Source organism: Pseudomicrostroma glucosiphilum (assembly GCF_003144135.1).
Source record: "Pseudomicrostroma glucosiphilum strain MCA 4718 unplaced genomic scaffold BCV69scaffold_4, whole genome shotgun sequence".
Taxonomy (NCBI): domain Eukaryota; kingdom Fungi; phylum Basidiomycota; class Exobasidiomycetes; order Microstromatales; family Microstromataceae; genus Microstroma; species Microstroma glucosiphilum.
The window spans coordinates 1-21,631 of NW_020289916.1; the positions used below are offsets into that span (position 1 = coordinate 1).

At 56.4% G+C, this 21,631-nt stretch overlaps 9 protein-coding genes across 9 annotated transcripts; 5 read left to right on the top strand and 4 right to left on the bottom strand.

Moving 5' to 3' along the window:
• Positions 1–997: 997 nt before the first annotated feature.
• Positions 998–4,473, bottom strand: BCV69DRAFT_281602 (hypothetical protein). The gene has a single exon (XM_025492037.1). The coding sequence runs from the start codon at positions 4,261–4,263 to the stop codon at positions 1,069–1,071; it is 3,195 nt and encodes a 1,064-aa protein (XP_025348824.1). The 5' UTR covers positions 4,264–4,473; the 3' UTR covers positions 998–1,068.
• BCV69DRAFT_151750 (hypothetical protein) lies at positions 4,385–4,868 on the top strand. Its single transcript, XM_025489354.1, has one exon. The coding sequence runs from the start codon at positions 4,505–4,507 to the stop codon at positions 4,772–4,774; it is 270 nt and encodes an 89-aa protein (XP_025348825.1). The 5' UTR covers positions 4,385–4,504; the 3' UTR covers positions 4,775–4,868.
• Positions 4,869–4,887: 19 nt separating this feature from the next.
• Positions 4,888–6,981, top strand: BCV69DRAFT_257566 (hypothetical protein). The gene is made up of 2 exons (XM_025490633.1): positions 4,888–5,159; positions 5,256–6,981. Exons 1-2 carry the CDS (start codon positions 4,996–4,998, stop codon positions 6,802–6,804), a joined length of 1,713 nt encoding a protein of 570 aa, XP_025348826.1. The 5' UTR covers positions 4,888–4,995; the 3' UTR covers positions 6,805–6,981.
• A 40-nt stretch (positions 6,982–7,021) lies between these two features.
• On the bottom strand, positions 7,022–10,452 carry BCV69DRAFT_151752 (hypothetical protein). The gene has a single exon (XM_025489355.1). The coding sequence runs from the start codon at positions 10,250–10,252 to the stop codon at positions 7,238–7,240; it is 3,015 nt and encodes a 1,004-aa protein (XP_025348827.1). The 5' UTR covers positions 10,253–10,452; the 3' UTR covers positions 7,022–7,237.
• Positions 10,453–10,679: 227 nt separating this feature from the next.
• On the top strand, positions 10,680–12,822 carry BCV69DRAFT_293004 (hypothetical protein). The gene is made up of 4 exons (XM_025493823.1): positions 10,680–11,519; positions 11,615–11,955; positions 12,027–12,179; positions 12,277–12,822. Exons 1-4 carry the CDS (start codon positions 10,774–10,776, stop codon positions 12,429–12,431), a joined length of 1,395 nt encoding a protein of 464 aa, XP_025348828.1. The 5' UTR covers positions 10,680–10,773; the 3' UTR covers positions 12,432–12,822.
• A 29-nt stretch (positions 12,823–12,851) lies between these two features.
• On the bottom strand, positions 12,852–13,594 carry BCV69DRAFT_286854 (vacuolar protein sorting 55; the record flags this gene model as incomplete). The annotated part of the gene is made up of 5 exons (XM_025493537.1): positions 12,852–12,901; positions 12,991–13,136; positions 13,219–13,303; positions 13,411–13,503; positions 13,576–13,594. The coding sequence occupies 5 exons, from the start codon at positions 13,592–13,594 to the stop codon at positions 12,852–12,854; spliced, it is 393 nt and encodes a 130-aa protein (XP_025348829.1).
• A 1,104-nt stretch (positions 13,595–14,698) lies between these two features.
• On the top strand, positions 14,699–15,612 carry BCV69DRAFT_286855 (hypothetical protein; the record flags this gene model as incomplete). Its single annotated transcript, XM_025493538.1, has 4 exons — positions 14,699–14,773; positions 14,850–14,962; positions 15,044–15,194; positions 15,265–15,612. The coding sequence occupies 4 exons, from the start codon at positions 14,699–14,701 to the stop codon at positions 15,610–15,612; spliced, it is 687 nt and encodes a 228-aa protein (XP_025348830.1).
• A 2,926-nt stretch (positions 15,613–18,538) lies between these two features.
• Positions 18,539–19,056, top strand: BCV69DRAFT_247074 (yippee-like protein; the record flags this gene model as incomplete). The annotated part of the gene is made up of 3 exons (XM_025490237.1): positions 18,539–18,604; positions 18,697–18,904; positions 19,004–19,056. The coding sequence occupies 3 exons, from the start codon at positions 18,539–18,541 to the stop codon at positions 19,054–19,056; spliced, it is 327 nt and encodes a 108-aa protein (XP_025348831.1).
• A 323-nt stretch (positions 19,057–19,379) lies between these two features.
• Positions 19,380–21,275, bottom strand: BCV69DRAFT_247223 (hypothetical protein; the record flags this gene model as incomplete). The annotated part of the gene is made up of 4 exons (XM_025490241.1): positions 19,380–20,529; positions 20,619–20,751; positions 20,843–20,880; positions 20,983–21,275. The coding sequence occupies 4 exons, from the start codon at positions 21,273–21,275 to the stop codon at positions 19,380–19,382; spliced, it is 1,614 nt and encodes a 537-aa protein (XP_025348832.1).
• Positions 21,276–21,631: the final 356 nt, after the last annotated feature.

Consider the following 21,631-nt stretch of genomic DNA (forward strand, 5'->3'; position numbering starts at 1 on the left):
TACCAGGAAAAATCAGACGGGCTTTCCCTCCCCTCAATCCCCTAGAAAGACACCAAGAAGCCCTACCAGGAACTTGTTCCCCATTGCTGGTGCCGTGACTGTTTGTCCCTGTAATCGAGCAACGGTATTATAGCGAATGGCCTTATGCCGGGCGCTCAGCTCATCGCGGGGCTGCTTTGAGGACCCCAGTTGTAATTACAACCGCACGCTGGGACGCGAGGTCGTCGCAGCTACATCACAGCCATCGGAAGTCGGCTAAAGAAATCGGCATGGCTGCCAACCGACTGGCCTGACGCGGAATGTCGTTATGCGACCCGTTAGTGACGCAGCACAGGTCGACGTCGATTTCCAGTCCTGCGTCGCTTTTCCCGATAAGCAGGTCTGGGTGTGCTGACCAATGTGTAAGACGAGGTCGCCGAGCTCGATATTGGTGTCACAGGCAATATCAGTGGGTGGGTCGGCTTCAACACATGCAAAGGCAGCGCCAGTTGCTGCAGAGACGTGATCACAACGGCGGCACAATTCACCTTGATCAGGTCAACGATGCTCACTCTCTAGTGCAGCAGAAGAGAATAGAGGTCCTGTACGCCTTTGAATACTCGATACGGTCCATAAGTCAGCGTGCGCACCGCCTTTTCATGTCATCCGAGTAGAAGTCAGTCTTCTAGACTGTAGGCTTGCCGCCATTCATCGCCGGCAGCGAAAGGGAAGGAAAAGTGAGCAGGCTCATTGCCGACCGAGAAGAAGCGCGGCTACGCTGCGACGGCTGCCAAGTTGTCATCGCAGTTCACACAATCTACCTAGAATGACTCCCGAGACTTGTCTCAGATCTCACCTCAAGGAAGCATCTGTGATCCCTCGCGAAGGCATGAGTCTTTCACGCCTGAGTCGCCCCCGGAAAAATGTCTCTCTTACCTGTTCATCATCTGTTATCACAACGGCAAAGGTTCAAAGTGGAACACACACTTGCCCGCGGCTGTGCTGACGAGCAAGTGATCGCAGAGATCTCATACTGGATGTAGTCTATTGTGTACGAAGAAGGATATGATGACTAGATGCTCAAATCTTTCAAGTGCTTGCAGCACCTGCGGAGTCTTGCCCTGTGGCGGTCGAACTGTCCCTTCCATTCTTCCCTACTGCAATTTGCCGACACATGGGGCAAGAGTTGCTGCTGCTCAACAACCATTGGTCGACGCAGCCCTGATGGTACGCGTGCCGGCAGCCCAGAATCCGAACGTCATCTTCGTCCAACCATTCTTCAAGACAAATTGCACAACGATCGCCCGCCCGCGGCGCAAGCTGGCCTTTGCCGCCCTCGCCGGTCTTCGTGCCTTCCTTTGCATCGACTTCGACAGCGCTGGCCTTGATGTCCATCCATTTCTTGACGCTTGGCCCACTCCTTTCTAAGTCCTCTTTCGACACTCGTGCGCTTTGGTCCGAGGCGGCGTTGGCGGTGTTTGCGGAATTGAGATTTGAGAGGACTTCAATCAGAAGCATAAGGTCGCGGGCTGCAACATTGGAAGGAGTAGAGAGCAAGGGATGCGCGGGAGGGTAGAAGCCTCCCGAGACGAAGAGGAGGAAGCGTGAAGAGTCGTTCTGCTCTGCAGATGTGCCCCTCTCCACGTCTGCCGTGGCGGGAGAACCTTGACTTTGATTTGCGCTGGTTGCTGTGCTCTGATCCCTCGAAGGGCGATCATCAGACCTGGAGGCAGAAGAGCCGTCCTCACTGGTGGTGGACGTCGTGGTGCCATCATTACGTTCCGTGCTCTGCTCATGTACGTGGCCTGCTGGAGAGTCCGTTGGTGTCCCGGCCAACAGACCTCTGAAGCGCTCTACAGCATGCTGCGGGGTGATCGGTTGGGTTGTCATGGACAGAGACCTGACTCCAACGACAACGCAAGGCACCAGACCCGGTTCATTCCTCGGAGGCAATTCGGAGGCAGAAGACGCCGCTGAGGCTGGGCCTGACGCCGTCGTGCTTGTGTGGTTGGTCGTCGATGGCTGCGGGCCTCGTCCATCAAGTCGAAACAGACGAAAGAAGCTGAGCTGGCCTTGTTCCACATCAAGAGCTCGTCTACTCTGCGCACCTTGATCACTGTGCCTGTGATCAGAGTCATTAGTACCAGCAAGATCGGAGTCCTCTCCGTCTACACCTACCGCTGTGGCGTTCAATGACCCTTGCGACACCTGAGTGGTTATCATGGTTCGAACTGCATGATCAAGGTCGTCAGACAAGTCGTACAACCATCGTTCGAAGGAGCCTTCGGGGCCTCGCTGCAGACGATTCTCTCTTGCGGCCGTGAGGACTCCTGCTAGATATGCTGCCGGTGAGGGCTGAGGAGGAACAGGTGCAGCTGTAGCAGTGCGTGCCGCGTTGGCATTGTTGACGCCAGCAGCCGTCGCTGCCCTAGGCTCCGACGACCCATTGGCCGCTGTGCTGGAAGCGGTATCCGGTGCATTGCCCTCTCTCATCGCCTCCTGAAGCATCTCACTCATCGACAGAGCACGCCTGGCATCGCTGTCATCGGTATTGTTCGTACTACTGCCATTGTGGTCGCGACCTGCAGGGTATGACCTCGAGCCGGCGCCCAGTGAAGAATCTACTTCGTTCGCTTCGTCATCGCTGGTATTGGTAATGCCGGCAGTGGAGGATGTCTGAGCAGCACCGTCCCCAGGCAAACGCGTCTGATCCAGGCCTTGCTGGGAGGAGAAGCGACCAAAGACGCGGGAAGTCAGGGAGGCGATGGATCGCCTCAGTCTACTGCTATTGTGGGGCTCGCCGCGTTGATGTGAGACCCAAGATGGCATTACACCTTCAGAGCCGCCGCCACCGCCGGATGCTGAGGTAGGAGGATGAAAGGCACCCGCAGATATGCCAGCTGACATCTGGCTTCGTTGTGCTCGTAGGCCATCTGCCGGAAGTCCCGGAGGGTTGGCCAACTCAGCTCTCACGCCTACTGCTGACACTGCTGGAGGGGACACAAGCGAGGAAGCAGTTGCAGCAGCAGCAATCGACAGAAGCCTGGTCAGCATGCTCGCCTGGGCATCGCCCCAAGTCGGAATGTTTGTGCCAGTGTTTGCGTCCGAGGTCTCTGGCGCTTCATATCGACTGCTTCTCTCTGACCCAATGCCACCGTCCACGGGCGCGAATTCGTTTCTAGGTCCTGCAGTGGCTTCCGAATTCGCTGTCCCGCCCGTGGACTCGACCTCCGTTCGATTCAATCTCGCCACCATCGCTCCCTGAACGATGATGCTGGTCCCTCCAAGGCCAAAGAAACGGGCGGGAACAGCAGCCTGATTAGTGGGGCGGCTGCCGCCTGGTGGCGTAAACGGCGGGGGTGGGGCCATGGTAGGCCAGCCGCGATGGTATGGCGGCCGGACTGGGGGCCGAGGAACAGGAGCAGGCGCTGATGTACTTGTTGTGCTTGTGCCGGGGTTTACCTGCGCAGGTCTAGCGTGTGGGCCAGGACCAGGCAAGGCGTTGCCAGTTCTGGCGGTGAAACCTAAGATATCGGACATGAGAGCTCCGACAACAGCACCAGGTCCCCAGCGTGAAGAGGACGGCTGAGTCGCCGGTCGGGGTGGATTGCCCGCGACAACAGGATCGGTAGAGCTTCTTGCAGCCGAGTGATCAACAGGTATTCCAGGGGAACGAGGAAAGGCGTCCGTCTCTTGTCGGGTGCTCTGTCCAGGAACATCGGGCGAGGGCAACACGCGTTCAGCACCAGAAAGAGGTAACGAGGGCCGACTTGCGTACAATGTTGACGAAGATGAGCCCATCCGCTCTCGCAGAGCCGACCAAGCCGACTGTGATACCGGTGGACGCCGTACCCGCGGCGGTGAAGTGCTGGATGATTGCGATGGCGGATTGGGACTCAGTGGTAGGGATGGGGGATTTGCCGGCGGAAGGTAGGAAAGGTAGGGTTGCTGTCCAGAGCTCGAAGAGCCGACGCTAGTGTGGGCATCTGCCTGAGGGATGTTGTCAGCCCTTGCGGCAGCACTGGCCTCCGTGACGGTGCTTCTGTTTCTACGGGAACCATCGTTCAGACGCTGCCTCTGCGAAGAGCTCTGCTCAGACCCGTACGAGCTCTCCTCTGGTGTCCCACTTTCTCGGTGACGCTTCTTGTCCGTCGTAGGCTCTGGCTCAGGTGAGAGAGGTGGCAGTCGGGATGAGGAGGCGATAGACGAGGAGGATCGGCTTGGATGAGAGCCACTGGTGTCTGCCACGCCTCGGGATGAATTGCGATCTGCATTCGAGGACATAGCCGCTTAGTGAGAGGAGGCCGTACCTCGCCACCGGACCAGCCGATGTCTGGCTTGCTGGAGAAAGCCGACGAGAGAGGCACAAAAGGAGACACCGAGTGACTGAGTGAAGTGGAGCAGGGGTTGGGAAGGTGTTGAGGGATCTGAAGGATGTATGAGAGGCTTTCACTGGTGTGATGGCAAGGTGAGAGGTTCACGACTGGACGGCGAATTCAATTGAATCCCTTGTGTTGCTCTCGCAATGGCCGAGCGGAGACGGGCGTTGACTGAGCTTACGTCAGCACCTCCACAGTCTTGGGTGACAATGGCTGCTGCCGCTCCTGCATCGGGCAGCGTGTGCTGGTTTCACCAGTGGGACGTTACATACACCGAGACTCCTCGAAAAGGACGCAGATCACAAAGCAAGACAGGTTCTCCAGCCGAAGACATTGATTGGACAGATGGCTCACGTCACGTCTGGCTGCCTGGCTGGCAAGTGAGGCCCGAGCTTCCTTGCACGCTGATCCCTTGATTCCGATCCGAGAATGTGGTGGTGCAGGGCTGACCAAGCCTACAGGGGCAGAGGCGTGCTTTGAGTTGAGCCGTGCGCCTGTCGGAGATCCGCAATGGTTGGCCTGGGCTTGACTCACACCACCACCACCACAACTTCTTCTCCTTTGCCGCAATCGTCTTCCCTCCTTGACCCTCCTTGGCTTCCTCTCCATCACTCTGACTCCTGCTTTGTGTTTTGCGATGCCCTCTGATACCTCCGCTCCTTCGGCCGCCGATTCCGTCTGCGTCTTCTGTGGCTCGTCGCCCGGTCAGGACCCCGTCTACGCCGAGGTAGCTGCCCAAGTGGGTGGGGCCATTGCCAAGGAGCAATGGAGGCTCGTATACGGCGGGGGACAAAAGGGCCTGTGAGTATCGAGACAAAGACGAGTCGTCGTTTGAGTTGCTGCTTTTAGAGTCCCCATCTCACCTCATCTGCCCTCATGTCTCGCTTCCTCTCCTAGAATGGGTACCGTAGCTAGTGCTGCCCTCAAAACCTCTGGCTCGGTACTAGGCGTGATACCCTCTGTCATGGCTACAAGTTCCCCCTCAGGACATCCTACCACCGGCACGGCTCCTGCTTCGAAGGAAGGCAGTGGACCCAACCAGCTGCCTTCCAGTGAAGTGGCACAACACCATCGCATGGAGACTCGTGTAGTGGCCTCAATGCACGAGCGAAAGGCTCTGATGGCAAAGGAGTCTCAGCGAGGATTCGTCGGCCTACCTGGTGGCTATGGAACTTTTGAGGAGGTATTCGAAATGGTCACTTGGTCACAACTGGGCATTCACAATCTGCCCATTGTCCTGGTAGACGTCAACCAATTCTGGTCCCCACTGCAGCTCCTTGTAGAATCTGCATCAAAGAATGGCTTCATCACTCCTCAAGGGCTCCAGCTCATCCATTTCGTCAAGGAGGAGGACGTCCAGAACAACCACAAAGGTGACTGGGGAGCGGCGACCATCGATGCGGTCAAGATGATGCAGGACAAGCTCAAGGGAAGGCAAGGCTACTGGAAGTGGGAACAGAGCGACAAGGCTGCCAGCACTGCCCCTTCAGCCGTTGACTTCTCTGCCCAGCCGACAGCGATCAAGGTCACCGATCTGACGTACTCGTTCCAATCTGACCTCACGCCATCCTTGGTCGACGTCAATCTCACGCTGCCTCAATGCTCACGTACTCTCCTGATCGGCGCCAACGGAGCGGGTAAGTCAACGCTGCTTCGACTACTGGCCGGTAAGAGATTGGTGTCTACTTCTCGAGATCACACTCCAGTGACAATGTTTGGAAAGGATGTATTCAACTCGCCCCCACAAGGTATCACTTATCTGGGCACCGAGTGGGCAATGAACCCCGTTGTACGATCCGACATCGTCGTAGAGGACTTTCTGAACTCTGTCGGCGGCTACAGGTACAAAGAGCGCCGCGATCGTCTGCTTGACTTGCTCGACGTAGATCTACAGTGGCACATGCATGCCATTTCGGACGGCGAACGACGACGGGTGCAGCTTTGCATGGGCCTGATGACGCCGTGGACTGTCCTTTTGCTAGACGAGGTCACCGTCGACCTCGACGTTCAGGTCCGATCTGATCTACTGGAGTTCCTAAAGGAGGAAACGGAGCAGCGGGGTGCTACCATTGTCTACGCGACACACATCTTCGATGGCCTTTACGACTTCCCGTCCCACGTCGTGCACATGCGGCTGGGAGGGCTTGTAGAGGAGGGGCAGATGGAAGCAGAGACCAATACTCTTCGTTGGCCGCCAGCGTCTACCTCCGACCTCTCTCAGCTGCTCGGAACGGCGCCGTCCGGAAGTGAAGAGATCACCAAAGACGGCTTGTTGCTCACTCTGGCTCTCAAATGGCTGAGACAGGATCGAGATATTCGAGAAAAGGGCGAAGAGCAAGGCAAAGGCGGCAAGAAGAGGGGTGCCAAGAGAAGTGCAGAAGGCGTTGAGACCGACTCGGAGAAGTTTTACAACAAGTATGACTACAGTCAGACCGTCATGCGATAGATGTCGCCATCCCTGGTAGCCTCGAGCTATTTATCAAACAAAATCACATTCTCGGAAGCATTGCCAGCATTAGACAAGCGCTTGAACTTTTGAAATCGTCACTGGCATAATACCTATCCTCCCCCTCGTCACTCTCTGTACGATTAGACTTTTCAAGCAATCTAAGCCATCTCCCTCATGCCTGCTGATTTGTTTAGGATGTCGCGGACTGCAGTGAAAGGATGCCAATGCAGATCGTCAGCTTACATCAGGCCTTGCAGTTCAGGCTGACACCTAAATTTAAAGGGCAGTATGACATTGACAGAATGAGAACGCTGGACTGCGCAGAGCCGTACAGAGCATGATTGGATATAGGTAAATGACAACGGCATGGCTCAAGTTCGAAGGATTGAGAAGAGCCAGGCTCGCTTTGTTGGGGTATATTCGCATCTCTTCACTTCCTTCCCGCCACTCTGTCGACAAGCGGAGGACTGTTTGCCAAGGCGCGACTCAGAGTGGTATGTGTTGGACCCTTGTGACCGGATTCGACTCTGCTGACTCGCTTGCTCTTTCCACCCAGAAGAGGATTGCCAGAGCTTGATCTGACTGCATCCGTCGTGGGAGGAGAACTTCTTCCATTCACCGAAATTGCTGACCTCAACCTCTTCAGCCCCTCGATCCTCCCGCACCTGGCCTCGAGTTCCTCCACGCTCTCCAATACGTGCTCCACGAGAATCTTCCGCTTCTCGCTCGTCATGCCTTCGTCTTCAGGGTGAAGCTTCTTCAGCTCGTCCGCCAACTCGGCATACAGCATCCGAGCATGGAGAAATTCATCGATGTGCTGCTTGATGAGCCTCTGAAGGAGAGATTCTTGTTCCCCGCTGAGTGGCTGGCGTGCGCTGCTCGACTGCAGTAAAGAAAGAAGAAGGTCCTCTTCGTTGGCAGTGATGCTCCCCTCTTGCTGCCGGATACTGTCCATAACGCGTTGCCGTCGACCTGTCCGGTGAGTCTCCTTGCGGGAGCGCGCGAGACAGACGGTGCAATTCTTTGCGTCGTGTTCGAAGCTCAGAGCCTCTGGGGATGAGACAGCTTTGTGTGTAGGAGGATGATTAGAAGCGAATACGGATCGAGTGGTCTGATCGACCCGCGTTTGAGCTTGAGTGACGTCCTCATCTTCGTCTTGGGCATACTTGTCGCTCGAACGGGCTCGCGAGCGAGACCGTGTAGCAGACTGAGCAGAAGAGGGTCTCGGGGTCTCGTTGCCCTCGTCCTCGTCGGATGCGACAGTGGTCTGCCGCATGCTTGTTCCTTTGATGATTGGAGCGGGTTGAGAAGAATGCGCAGGCTGACTGTCGCTATATCGGTCGTCAGAGCTGGGTTGTGAGGACCGACCCTTGCGCCCACCGGGCAGAGGTTCAGGCTGATCAGCGAAAGTAAGCCGGCGAGTCTGACTCTCAGCTCTGGCGGGGGAAGATCGAGTGGCGTGACGAGCACCAGACAACTGCTTGCTTCTGGATGATGGCCGTCGCGTATTGAGGTGTCGCTGATCGGCAAGGTTGATCCGCCCAGCAGCTGCGATGTCCTCTGTCGCCTCTTCTTCGCGGTCGTTGTGACCCTCGACCACCAGGTGTAATCGCTTCACCTCGTCTTCAAGATGCAGAATCTGTTCTTGTAGCTGGCGATACTCGAACTCGGTACTGTAAGTCTCTGGACCATGATGTCCGCCTTTTTGGAGCTCAACATGCCGATCTGGGACAGGCCTCTGTCGGCTCTGTCGCTGCTGGCCCACCAGCTTTGCATGTTGAATCTCTTCAACAGCTGCCCTGTACGATGTTAAGTCGTGACTGAGTGTGGTGATGTGCTGAGACATTGCGCTGATCTTGTCGGCATATCGCTTTTCGTCCTCACGAGAAGTTCGTCCATCAGCCCTAAGATGTCCATGGCGCCACTCGTTCCTCATCTGGTCCAGGTCATCTCTCAGCTCGACCCCTCTGCTCTCGACGCCTTCCAGACGCTCCTTAGTCAGCTCAAGTTCTTCCTCGATGCCGAGAACAAACTCCTTCAAGTCGGCTAATTTCATCTTGCGGTCACCCAGACCTGCCTTTCCAAGAGAAGGGTGAAGCGTAGCATGGCGAACGCCAAGTCGTGATTTGACCGGAGACTCGAGAGCGGAAGTGAGGCCGGTTACGTCCTCTGGCAAGAGGAGGGGCACATGCGCCCCTCGACCCATTGAGACGCCAGAGGGTAGCAGTAGCTGTCCCTGTGTCCTCTCCGGCTCTCCGAAGAATTTAGTATAGCCTGCAGCGTTCGTCTTGCTCGATGTGTTCCTCTCTTGTGTTTCCCGTCGAAGCTGTTGAGGTTCTTCCACCAGAGTTTCCGCGCTGGAATCTCTTGTAGCTTTGCTCGCCTGCCTTCTCTCCCAGCCCATTCCCTCGTCAACGCCCATGAGATCGCGACCGATCTGCCCAGCCAAGTCGGCAAAGGCGCTCATGGTGGTAGGCGTAGGCGGTTCTTGAGGGGTCTGAAATTGAGACGGTCCTTCTCGTCGGGACCGCGGCCCCTTGTCGGGCCGGAGAGTAGGGGCAGGACTAGGGCTTCCAGGGCTGAACGCGTGCCGATTCTTGGTGTCTGAACGAAGGGGCGACCTTGCTGGGCTCGATGCGACCGCTTTGGGAACAATCTCGTATGTTGGGTCACAAGAATCGACACGGGCGCGTCTGAGCTTCGCTTCGTCTGCGTCTTTGATCTGCTGACGCTGATGCTTCACGTTGGACCGCTCACTGTCCGACGCCGAAGCGGAAGCGCTGGCGGCCCACTGATCTAGCCTATCGAGAGCATCTCTGGGAAGCGCGGGACGAGAGATTGGACGGAGCGTCTCGTAGTTGATGACTGAGCTAGCAGCGAGGGCTCGATGATTGCCGGTACTCTCCCTGGAATTCGCATGAGGTCGGAAAGGCGATTCGGCTTCGTCCTCCGAAGAGGCTCCACCTGATGATGAGGAGCCAGAAGAATAAGCTGAGTCTGTGTAGTTCTTATTGCGAACTGCTGCTTGCTGATGTGAGAGATGATGGGGACGGCGATAGGGTGAAGACTGGGCACCTCGCTGGGATTGATAGCGAGAAGAGGACATCGGCCCGCTTGCTCGGGCAATGCCGGGTGAGCTAGGCATGTAAGCGCTCGAAGAGGGCCGTGCTCGATGATCTCTTCGCCCCTCTTCTCTGCTGTCGACTTTGAAAGCTCCTTCCATACCAATGCGATGTGATTCGCCAGTCGAGGAGGGGATCGGCGGGCCCCAATTCGGTACTCGAAGTCCGGCGTCCAGCTCTGAAGATGGCCGAGGCATCTGAGACTTCTTTGCGACACTTGCGACGTGCTTCGAGGGAACGTAGTTGTGGAGAGTACCCATAGAGACAGATTGATCCTGGTGATCGTAGTCCTCCTCCTCTACATATGCTCGATGGCGATGCATTGTAGAGGGCGCTTAGACGGCTAGGAGGCTGATGGCTGTAGACACACTAGCAAGGGAACGCGGCCGCTGTGTGGTGATCGGATGACAAGATGATGACTCGACTAGCAGGGCATGTGTTTTGAACGCTGCTGCTGCTGATGACGATGATGGCGATAGCAACGGCGATGGTGAAGATGAGAGACTGGGAAAGGTGGGAGAGTTGCAAGTTGAAATGACCGAACGAGGAATGGCAGCCTCGAGTCGAAGGTGTGGCTTGGAATCAACACCGTCGCCAGATTTGCAACTCCGCCCGAGCGTGATGCCGCACGAGGAGCCAAGGTGTGACAGACGCAGGCGCGGGGGACGCGACGGAACGGAGGCAGGGAAGTGGAGCCAGTCAGCAGCGACGAGGAGAAGAAGTCGTTTAGATCTGAACGTGGAGCAGAGATATTGCCCTCGTCGTGGTGGATCTCATAGCAGGCAAAGCAGCTCAGGTCCCATTCAGGCAACCTCGACCTTACGTGGCCCCACAACTAGCAGTGATGTTCAGGTATGGCTCACGCGCACTCGGGCGCACTCTCGTCGCCCCAACGCAGCAAACTCCTTTGACACGGATCGCTCAACCATCCTACCGCTTTGCTTCTTCGTCTTCCTCGTCTGCCGCGCCTCCGCCACCCGCTCCCAAAGCATCTCCGTCGAAGCTGACAAAGGCCAGCAAGCCCTCCTCGAAAGTCAATGCCCGTACCTCGAGACTCCTGCGGTCACAGCTCGCTCCAGCCTCGGCGGCGCCGGGCAACACAGACGCAGAAGCAGCAGAAGCAGCCGCCTTGGCAGAGGACGACTACGCCCAAGCCAACATCGCCGAGTCGCGAGGCGCGGCAGGCCCATCAACGACGTCTGCAGCAGCTGTACCGCCTCAGCTGCAAGAGGTCCTAGCCTTCGCCACTGCTTCGTCTTATGACTTTGCCGCTCTGATCAATTCGGGTCGATTGCCTCCGGGTTGGCGTCTCATGGAGGATGGCCAGGTCATCTACCTACCCTCCTGGCCTGCCCACCATCATCCACATACACATGGCAAACCTGGCCGCTCAGCATCAGGCGAGGTGTTTATTCTCCGGACCGGAGCCTACATCACCTGGGGGCTCAACGCCGAGCAGGCTCAGAGGTTCAGAGGGAGCGTACTGAGTCCAAGAGGTGCGATACAAGCAGCATCGCAGCCGCTCATAGAGAAGGAACCTTACGAGGATGTGGGAGAGGAGGAAATGGAGTTCGTCGTCAACGAGCAAGAGTAAGTACATTCCCTGCGCATGCTTCGTGCGGGAATCCGGAACCACGGTCTGATCCCGCTTTCTTTCCTCCACCACATTTGCCTGTCCCCCCTAGCTTCACACGCATCGTGGGAGACGTGCTGATTCTCGGTCAAGCACCGCCAGACGTAGACTCGTCTTCGGACCCCTGGTCGCCCCTACTGGCACGCCTGTCTTTCTCAGCAGGACTCGCTCTCTCCGCGCGCTTGTCCTCTCAGGAGGCATCACTTTCAGAGTATCTCTCATCGGTCTCGACCCTACCCCTCTTGCTTGAAAAGAAGGGTAGGGTGCCGATCAGCCGTAAGGAGGTCGTGAGGAAGATGGGCCGGTTGCTCAAGCTACGGCAAATGGTCAATCTAGAAGAGGGAAGTAAGGTGGAGGAGCTTGAGTTGTTTTGGGAGAACGGTCGCATGGAAGGTGAGTAAGTGCTACCTGCAAGCCTCCCATGTCGAAGCTGCTTTGACACTTCCTACCTCCTCCACTTGCAGAGCATTACGATTCCATCTGCCAGACCCTGGACATCGAGCAGCGCTTCCGAGCGTTGAATGAGCAGCTCGACCATGCCGAGAATCTTATGGGTGTGCTTCGAGCTTTACTTACCGAGGGCAGCTCGCACAGGATGGAAGTCATCATCATTGCCCGTGAGTGCGAAGAAGCCTTTGAATGGTCACAGGGCACCCGCGTAGGATAGCAGACTTCTGACATTTCTTGGCCTCTGCTACACCTCTCCTCGGACAGTCATCGCAATTGAAGTCACCCTGGCCCTGATCTCTCACGGCTACCTCTCAAATCCATTCGCTGAGCCTGCAGTGGGCGACATTGTCCCTCACGCTCACAGTCATACGCTTGCCAATGCTAGTGCGACCAAAGCCTCTAATGAGCACGCCGTCTAGGTTTTTGCCTATGCTCTAGACGCCCTCATCTCACTGTATTATATCAGCCCCTTTTGTGCACGTATACCACCACTTTTCCTGCGCAACAATCACTACTCAGTCTCTCCCATTGCGTCTGATCTACTGACGCTCGTACGGAATCTCGTTCGCTGGAGCGGTGACGGAGCCTCCGACCTAGCCTTAGTGACTCAGGCAAAGCGCAAGACTCTATCAGGATCAGCGTAAAGACTGAGTGAGACGAGAGGCATGCCGTGGGAGCTTGTGGAATGTGTCATGTCACCCCACGGGTGTCAATTGTTGAGCTTCTGGCACAATTGCTCATAAATCTGCATCGATTGCGTTTGGTATCTGTAAACGGTCAGGCCGGCGCCACCGCCACGAGACTGGAGATGTGTAACTACACAGGCGCTACTGCTCTGCTCAGAAGTAGTCGTCCGACGTCTCACTGAAGAAGCCCGAGTAGGTCAGAACTGTCAAGGCGGAATATGGGGGCGTAAAAGGGAAGAAGATTAGGGCTGGCTCTGGTCGTGCTCTTTGCACCCTCTTCGCTGAAACTCACTTGTACCGTAGACGAGGGCGCCTCCCACCATTGCCATGATGCATGCCATAGAGTGAATCACACCAGCATGTGCCAACGTAATCGGCAGGGCAAAGCCAGACACGACCATTGTTGATGTCAGCCAATTGCCAAAGTCGAGGAAAGAGCTGGCAAAGAATAAGCGAGGAAAGTCCATGTGAGCCAGTGACGTTAGATTTCGGTAATGCCGTGTTCCATCGCTTGACTCACCTGTTGTAATCTGCCGAGAAGTCATCCGCTCCAGCGCATCTTGCACAGATGCTGTTCGGCAATGGCGCGAGAACGTATAGAAGAGCTGCGACGAAAGGGATGGATACAAGGTCAGTCAATGCTCAACAAGGGTCGTGAGGAAGCCTATGGAGCAGACACGAGGCTGGCGAGCTCTCCACCGCGAATACTTACCGACTAGCAACGGCAGCCAATTGGACCACAACGCGCATGAGAGGATGATCAAGAGAAAGCCTACTGCCAGAACGAAGGACAGCAGGATGATGGCTAATGATCGCGGACGTCGGGCGAAGAAGGTCAGCCAATATCGTACGCGGCGACATAGCAGTGTTTACTCACTCTTCAGTCCAGCCGCCATGATGAGAGGTGCGGAGTTGGCGGACAAGGCTGGTGGTAGGAATGTGGCAGGCGGTACGGACGATGGTAGTTATCCCGGCGGACGGACTGCTGCTCACTCCACCCGCCGAGTGGCTGCCTGCCTGCCTGCCTGGGTGAGGTCGTCTACGCCCTTTCCGTGTGGGGGGGCAGCAGTGCGGTTCCGAGGACGCGCGGGGAGAGAAAATGTAGTCGACGCTCCTCGGACAAGACGTCGTTCATGGCATCGCACCAACCGCCGCCGGACAGACAGGCAGGCAGACAGACAAGGCAGACAGGCAGACCGACTTCTTGACCACTTCTACCGTCCACCTTCCGCCACCTTTCATCCCCTCCTCTACTACGTGGAGCCATCACCGTAGCCGCCTCGTCTGCAACCTTTCTCCCTACCTACTCTGCGACATTCTCAGGCTGCCCTGTCGCGTTGCATGTCATTGCTTGTCAGTCGAACCTCTTCCTCCGGCGCTCCTAACGCGCTTCGTTAGCATTAGCATCTGGAAATAGACCAAGGACAGTCGTACGACGTCTGCTCGTAGCTTCTCCAGACAAATCGAAGGAGAGAAAATCGGCAGATTGAACATTCCCAGCTACGATCGAGTCTTTCGATTGCTGGTCTCACATCATGTCCAAGCGGTCGCATCATCATCACCATCATCACCATCATCATACTCAGCAGAATGCAAACACCACATCGAGCCATTCACACGCCCACAATCACCACAACGGTTCACCGTTTCCGCCGCTCGGACTCGCCGCCTCGGGAGCTGCCGGCTTCTCCTCACCTTCACCCGCTCAATCTCCTCTGCTTGCCAGTGGCAGCGGGGAGCGGGGTGGAAGGGGTAGTCAGACCAATGGTGATGCAGGAGAAGGCTCGCAAAAGGAGGGACTGCCACCAGCCCCGCAAAAGGTCGATACCGTTGCGGCTCAGCAGTGCAGACTACAAGATGCTTACTGGTCGGATGATGAGGTGAGTAGCCGAAGCCAAAAGCCATGCCGAATTCACTCCGCCATCGTGGGTTCGGCGGCGAATCCGAATGCTCATCTCAACCTCTCCTTGGTCATGTCTTCCACCCATCTGCAGGAGGACATGGAGTGCCCCCTCTGTCTGGAAGAGATCGATCTATCCGATGCCAACTTCAAGCCTTGCCCTTGTGGATACCAAGTGAGTAGGATTCGTATTGACCGCTCTCCGCCTGTACATTGGCTATACTGACCTGGTTTTTCCTTTCTCTCACCAGATCTGCCGATTCTGCTGGCACCACATCAAGCAGAACCTCAATGGCAGGTGTCCTGCTTGTAGGAGAAAGTATTCGGATCAGTCGATTGAGTTCAAGCCAATGAGCTCAGAAGAGTGAGTGAACAGCCTGTTTCATAATAGCGTGGAGGGTCGCCAAGCCTCAATTGTCATACTGACTCCATTGCGTACCCATAGGATCAAACGGCTGACTCAAGCCAAGAAGCAAAAGGAAAAGGAGAAGAAGGAGCTTGAGAATATGAATCGAAAGCATTTGGCCAACATGCGCGTCGTTCAGAAGAATCTTGTCTACGTGGTAGGATTGAGCTCGAAGCTGGCAAAGGAAGAAGTGAGTACAGAGTACGACGGCAAGGTCAAACGTCTGCGCTGCTGACAGGGCTTTCTCTACCTTTGGGTAGCTCATACCAACTCTGAGGAGCAACGAGTACTTTGGCCAATATGGCCGTATCTCAAAGATCCTCATCTCAAAACGAACCACTGCCTCGAAGCTGGTGATGGGCACTTCAGAATCGAACATCGGCGTCTATGTGACATACCATCGCAAAGAAGATGCGGCAAGGGCCATCGTCGCCATCGACGGTAGCAAAGGGACTGATGGCAAGATCCTGCGGGCCAGCTACGGAACTACAAAGTACTGTACGACGTATTTGCGCAATCTGCCATGCACAAATCCGGCTTGCACTTATTTGCATGAACCTGGGGAGGAAGCTGACAGTTTCACCAAGGAGGATCTCAGTACTCTGTGAGTCCAAACCAGGCGGTGCGAAACGCTAATTGCCGAGCATCACTGACCTTGTCCTACCCACCAAAACAGCCGTCACGCTGCCAAAGACATGGAAAGCAAGACAAAGTCTGTGCCTGCACAAGCCAGTATTGCTGCTTCAAATGCAAAAGGGCCCACGCCGCTGGAGAATCATTCACAACTTGCTTCTTCAGGCACTCCCCAGGTTTCATCCGTGGAAGAGGCATCTGCATTGCCCAAGACGGCGTCATGGGCCTCCGGCGGAAGACCTGCATTGACACCAGTGACGACAGGGCTCACCAATGGCAGCTTCTCGGGGGGGCTCAAGGACTCCGATATGCCTCCATTGTCAGCTAGTAGTCCTAGCCAGAAAAAGACGGCCGTGGCCGGCTCGAAAGCGGCAGCGAAACAGACGGCACCTACTGCAAGTGTCCCACCTGTCGGCGCAGCTACATCAGCCCGGACGTCTGCTACTGGTACTACACGGACTGCGTCTCGGCTGAACGATGAGGATACCAACGATGAAGGCAGAGTCTCGCCTGCTGCACCGCAAGCTCCACCCGGGTTGTCAAAAGGCGCTCGCACTCCTTCGCTGCCTCCGGGCTCGCCGGTGACCTCGCGACCATCAGTCGATGTAGCCCATTCAGCAACGCCCTCTGCTCCTCCAGGTTTGGTCAGAACTGCGACAGGGCCTCCTCCTGGACTTGGAGCGTCTCGCGCATCTTCGCCTCTCCCGCCCTCTTCAGACGCTTCAGCTTACCAGCCTTCTGCCTCTGCTCAAGCAGTATTGGACGACATGAGACAGCGCAGGGAAGCTGCCGAGACGTCAGAGCAGCCGCATGAGAGCCCCTTCCCGGATTTCGACTACACGCTTAGTCGCTTCAGCGATGGAGACTTCAGCTTCAACTTCCCGACGATGACAGACGGCGCTGCCAATGCAGACCATGATGGTGAAGGTGCAGCACGTGATGCCCCAAGCCTTCCCGCATTCGCTGCTTTCCCTGCAGTAAGCAGTGGCGTATCCGTCTTTGGTCTTGACAGCTCGTTGCAAGTGCATTCGAATGGTCAAGGGGCGTCATCACCGTCTGCCTCTGCAGTCTACTCAGGTCCCTTCAATCCATTTGCTGGCGATGAGCACACCTTCACGATTAGCAGTGGCGGCGGGGCTACTGACAACGAAGGTCCCTTCAGAGCAATCTACGAGATGCAAAGGGGACTTTCAGAGGAGGCGCAGGAAGCGAATGGTGAGATGGCATCGAGTGCCGACGCCAAAACGAGTCGCTTCGACTTTGCCAAGCGAGATCCGGTCTCTTCAAGCGCGTCCCCACAATTCAGGGACAATAAGACGCTTCGATCAGATCTCTACAACGATCAGGACCCCCTCGCCCTATCAAAGGATGTCTCGGGTATCCTCGGAAGTGTCTTTGACCAAGAGCCAGGATCTCTGAGGCAAGAGAATGGCAGTACGGGAGCAGCCGGCTCGGGACCCGCTCACAGGGAAACGAACATCTATGGAAGGGCGACTCAGGCCCAAGCACAAGCAGCTCAGCAGGCTCATGCATCGCAGCTGCCGGAGGCTCCAGCCGGGCAACCGGCTGCTCAGCATCGTGGACCTCCTGGCTTGACCTCGTTGCCAAGCTTCAATTCCACATCGTCGAGCACTCCATTCACCCCTCATGCTGGCCACTCGAACAATTGGTATCATGATCTACAACAGCAGCGTGCGCAACAGCAGACCGGTAGCTACAGTGGCGGCTATGGCGAGCAGCAGCAGCAGCATCGTGGTATCAACGGCGGTACGATGAGCTCCGAACAGTCACTATTGGCTCAAATCATGGCTGGAGGAGGCAGCGCTCGAAGGAACATGTATGCAGGTGGTCAGCAAGGCAGCGCCGGTCGCGAAGTCGGCAGTGGCTACCAGCCCCCAGGAGGTGAGTCAGATTGGAAGGCCTGAGGCCGATGTCTATACTGTTTCTGAACACAAACAGACCATCCTTTGCTTGCACTCCTCTTCTAGATCTCCCCTTCTTTGACCCTGCCATCATGTCCATGAACCGTCAGCAGCAGGCGCAAGCCGCTCAGCAGCAGTCCGGTGGAGCAGGACCATTCTCACCCTTCGACCAGCACAGCATGCCCCACCAAGTTCCTCACCATCAGCAAGGTGGATATGGGGGACAGGGGCCACCCGCTGGAGGGCATCAAAGTGCAGGTTTCCGGAGTCCATACTCGACCATGTCTTGAGATCGCCCGTAGGATCTCCCTGTACTCTGTGTGCATCTCTCATCCATCGCTCAGTAGTGTGTGCAAAGCTTTTCCCATTGTCGGCGTCATCATGCAAAAAGTAACGAGACTGAAAACCGCCTGATGTGGAGCCGACGACATGCAAAGCAGGGGCCTTCTCGACAGCAAGAGAGTATAGGTACGTGCAATTGGTGCGCCTTCTCCTCCGAGACTAAATTTCTCAGTGGTCTTGACCGTCGGGGTATTATTTCAGGGGCAGAATGTTTCCTTCGCATTATCACATCGATATAGGAATCGACACGCGTTCGAGTCGCGTATACTCCATTACTTGACCTCTTTTTTTTGTGGTCCGTCGGCAGCCTGGTCTCCTCCTTCCATACCAGCTTCGTGCTGGCATGCGTTGGCAATGGACACGACTTGTTACATGTCGCTTCTGTCGGAAGGCGGCTGCTGAAGACTCAGAGAAGCTGCCTTGGCTGCCTGATGCTCCCCTCCGTGCCGGCAGTCCCGGTTCCGGCGCACTGCACGGGCCCGCACTGATTGGTCCGACTACCGGTCGAATCTCCATCTCAAGATGAGCTATCCATAACTGCATGTGACGTCCCTTGCCCTATACCGTCGCCAAGATGGCAGCAGACTCCTCGGCCTCTTCTGCCGCTGGAGCGGGAGGGCGGCTACACTACCTGCCCATGGACAAGGGTGAGGCGCCACCGATGTATGTGTGTAGGAAGTGCGGAACCCATCTGGCACTACAGGTACGTCTTCTGCCCGTCAAGGCGAGCGCAGTCGTGACACAGAGGCCAGACTTTGATCTGACCTGTCCTCGTCTCTGTTGTCTTTGATACAGGACGAGCTCATCTCCAAGGCCTTCTCAGGGCGTGACGGCAAAGCCTACCTCTTCCACTCTGCCATCAACATCATCGTGGGTCAATCCGAGGACCGTAATCTGCTCACGGGCATGCACACTGTAGCCGATATGCGCTGTAAAGGATGTCAGACGGTCGTGGGATGGACATACCTCAAGGCTTGGGAGGGATCGCAGAAGTACAAGGAGGGTAAGTTGGGCTGCAGAGTTGAGTAGGCGGGTGGTTGCAATGACTAGAGGGGACTGACGTGTGCTGACTTGGGGTTCTTGATCCCGCTCGGATACGCAGGCCGCTTCATCATGGAGCACTCTGCCCTTCACAAGGTCAATAACTGGTCTTGAAGTCTCTTTACCGCGCCGCATCCACGCTGAGCGAGCTACACTAGTGTGGTGCAGCTTCACCCTCACCCCGTACCGGCTCTTTACGGCCTCTTTCCAGTCCTGATGTACCACTATTGTCTTGGCCCTGTTGCTTCACCCCATTCGAGATCGCCGTGCTGCTCCACGCCTTTGCGCCTCCACGTGCTTTGTGGCGCAGAGTAGTACGTCCCGACTAATCAGACATTGCGACAGTACAAATGTGAATGAATTACGCAAGACAAACGAGACGGTACGAACTAAAAAGAAGAAGACTACAGAGCAGCAATCCCGTTCTAACCAAGTCCTCATCTACCCACGACCTTCTTCTCCAGCATTCGCAGGGGAATGTAGAGGACGAAGCAGACTACAAAGCTGAGCTCAAAGGCCAAATCTCCGACGTGAGCGGCCAGAGGGCCGGTGAAGAACGTCTGATCCACAGAGGGAATCAGGATGGCCAGGGAAATGCAGGCACTGGTGATGGCAGCAAGACCAAGGGGCAGTCCGCTGCGCCACGAGTCCCAGTGCTCAACGTTGTAGGTGGACCAGTCGCAGCGGCGGATCACCACGTGGTCTGCCAGTACCACTGCCACGTACAAGGCGGCCCAGTAGCCCAGCACGGCGAGGAAGTCTGTCAGAGTCTCGTAGAAGGTATCTGCTCCGACAATGGAGAGCGGGATGATAATCGCTGCCACAATGATCGTGAAGACGAATCGTGGCACGAGCCTGAAGGGAGGCAGAATTGCCTGCATCGACAGACCGAAGGAGTAGATACTGGCCGCGGCGTTACCGTAGACGGACAGCCCCAGAAGCACGGTTACGAACTTGCCGAAGCCGCCGGTCTTGGATGACATGATCAGGTTGAAGAGGGCGCCGTTGGAGATGTACAGAGCATCTGACCAGGCCGGGATGTCGTAGGAGCTCAGGGCAAATGCCGCACCGGCCAGGAAGAGCGGGCAGGAGCCGAGGAAGTAGCCAAAGAAGGAAGTGATGAAGAGGGAGAGTGTGGGCGTAGTCTCCGGGTCGAGGTAGGTGGTGACATCGCAGGCAATTCCCGACCAAGGTACGAGGAAGCCAATGATGATAGCTACCATGGACAGCACACCGTGGGAGGTGGTAGCGGGAGCAGCTGCTACGTCAAAGTGTAGTCCATCGGAGCCAGTTCCAGCAAGTCCGATGAGGATGCAGAAGCAGATCAGCACAGGCACCCACATATACCGTTCGGTAAGGTGGAGCAGGCGAATTCCGCAGAAGCAGACGAGAAGACTGACGACGGCAACGATGACGATACCGACGGTGGGTGTAAGACCGCCATTTGGAGAGACCGCAGAGATGGTGAGGCCGCCCACAATGCAGTTGAGGATAGTGTAGCCGCAGAGTGTCGCGGCGTTGAGAATGGCAATGAGAGGAGCGAACCAGCCCCATGAGTATCGGGTGTGAATCATCTGACGCAGACCACTGTGTGCGTATCAAAGAAGGAGGAGAGTCAGTTGTCCGAACTTGCGAAGGTCTTCTGCTGTCAAATCGGGGCGTGCTCGTAGACTTACAGAGGTGGACCAAAGGTGACAAAGTAAGCCGGGAAGAGTGACGAGAAGAAGCAGGTGAGGATGATGGTGGTGTAGGCAGCGGCTGGTCCAATGTCAAAGTAAACGACGAGTGTTCCAGTGGAGAAAGACAGGACTGCAATGACAAGGGGGGGAGAGTGGTGGTCACGGTCAGCGGGGATGATCTCGGTCACTGTGGTAGGGGCGGTATTGCAGCCTTTACTCACTGTTGAAGTTTGCCGAGAACCAGAGCAGAGGTACGGACCTATCAAGGCACAAGGCGGGCAGCGTGTCAGCGACGGGTGTTCCCAGATCGCCAGTGCGAATCCAAAAAGGGCATTGCCCGCAACCAGTCTCATCTACTCACCACCACTGTTTGTTCTTTCGCAGTGCCACGGGCACAGGCGCCACGGAGACTGACTCTACATTGTATCGGGCGAGGGAAGTAGTGATCTTGCCCCAGAAGGAGGAGCGAGCGAGACCCTGGTCGAGGACGGCATCGTGGTTGGTGTTGCCATAGGTTGCAGCTTCGGATCCGTGGGGCGAGGTGCTGATGTGCTGAGAGGAGAAGGAGGCCCTCTTCTCGTCGGAGTGGTTGGTAGCGAGACCACTCTCTACGTCGGTGAGTGGCCTTGCGGCCTGAGGCTCGTAAGCAGCCATGACCAACGTCTGGAGGTCGGGTAGGGGGGGGAAGAAGAAGGAGGGGGGGAGGAGGAGGAGGGTACGAGGGAAGAAGCAAATGTGCAGATCGTCGCGGGAAGGGGGGAAGGAAATGTGCTACACGGACGGAATCCGGAGTCTCTTAATGCAATTACGTCCGCGGCCGACGGGAAGGGAGACAGACTGCCTCTACGGCGAAAGGGCCGAGAGGCAAAGGCAGCGCAGCGACGGGCAGACCAAGGACGACTGCTGCTGCTGCTCCCCCCGATTTCCCTTATCGCGACAGGCCCACCACAGCCACACACACACCAGGTGGCGCTGGGTCCCATCTCCCATCCACCTTATCTCTCCCAGGT

What these genes read in the sequence shown, in the direction of transcription:
- BCV69DRAFT_281602 (XM_025492037.1), bottom strand. Translation starts at nt 4,263, where the DNA reads ATGTCCTCGAATGCAGATCGCAATTCATCCCGAGGCGTGGCAGACACC.
- BCV69DRAFT_151750 (XM_025489354.1), top strand. Translation starts at nt 4,505, where the DNA reads ATGGCCGAGCGGAGACGGGCGTTGACTGAGCTTACGTCAGCACCTCCA.
- BCV69DRAFT_257566 (XM_025490633.1), top strand. Translation starts at nt 4,996, where the DNA reads ATGCCCTCTGATACCTCCGCTCCTTCGGCCGCCGATTCCGTCTGCGTC. An exon ending in GGCGGGGGACAAAAGGGCCT is followed by an intron (nt 5,160 to 5,255) that starts GTGAGTATCGAG and finishes TTCCTCTCCTAG; the next exon opens with AATGGGTACCGTAGCTAGTG.
- BCV69DRAFT_151752 (XM_025489355.1), bottom strand. Translation starts at nt 10,252, where the DNA reads ATGCATCGCCATCGAGCATATGTAGAGGAGGAGGACTACGATCACCAG.
- BCV69DRAFT_293004 (XM_025493823.1), top strand. Translation starts at nt 10,774, where the DNA reads ATGTTCAGGTATGGCTCACGCGCACTCGGGCGCACTCTCGTCGCCCCA. An exon ending in TTCGTCGTCAACGAGCAAGA is followed by an intron (nt 11,520 to 11,614) that starts GTAAGTACATTC and finishes TGTCCCCCCTAG; the next exon opens with CTTCACACGCATCGTGGGAG. An exon ending in GGAAGTCATCATCATTGCCC is followed by an intron (nt 12,180 to 12,276) that starts GTGAGTGCGAAG and finishes CTCCTCGGACAG; the next exon opens with TCATCGCAATTGAAGTCACC.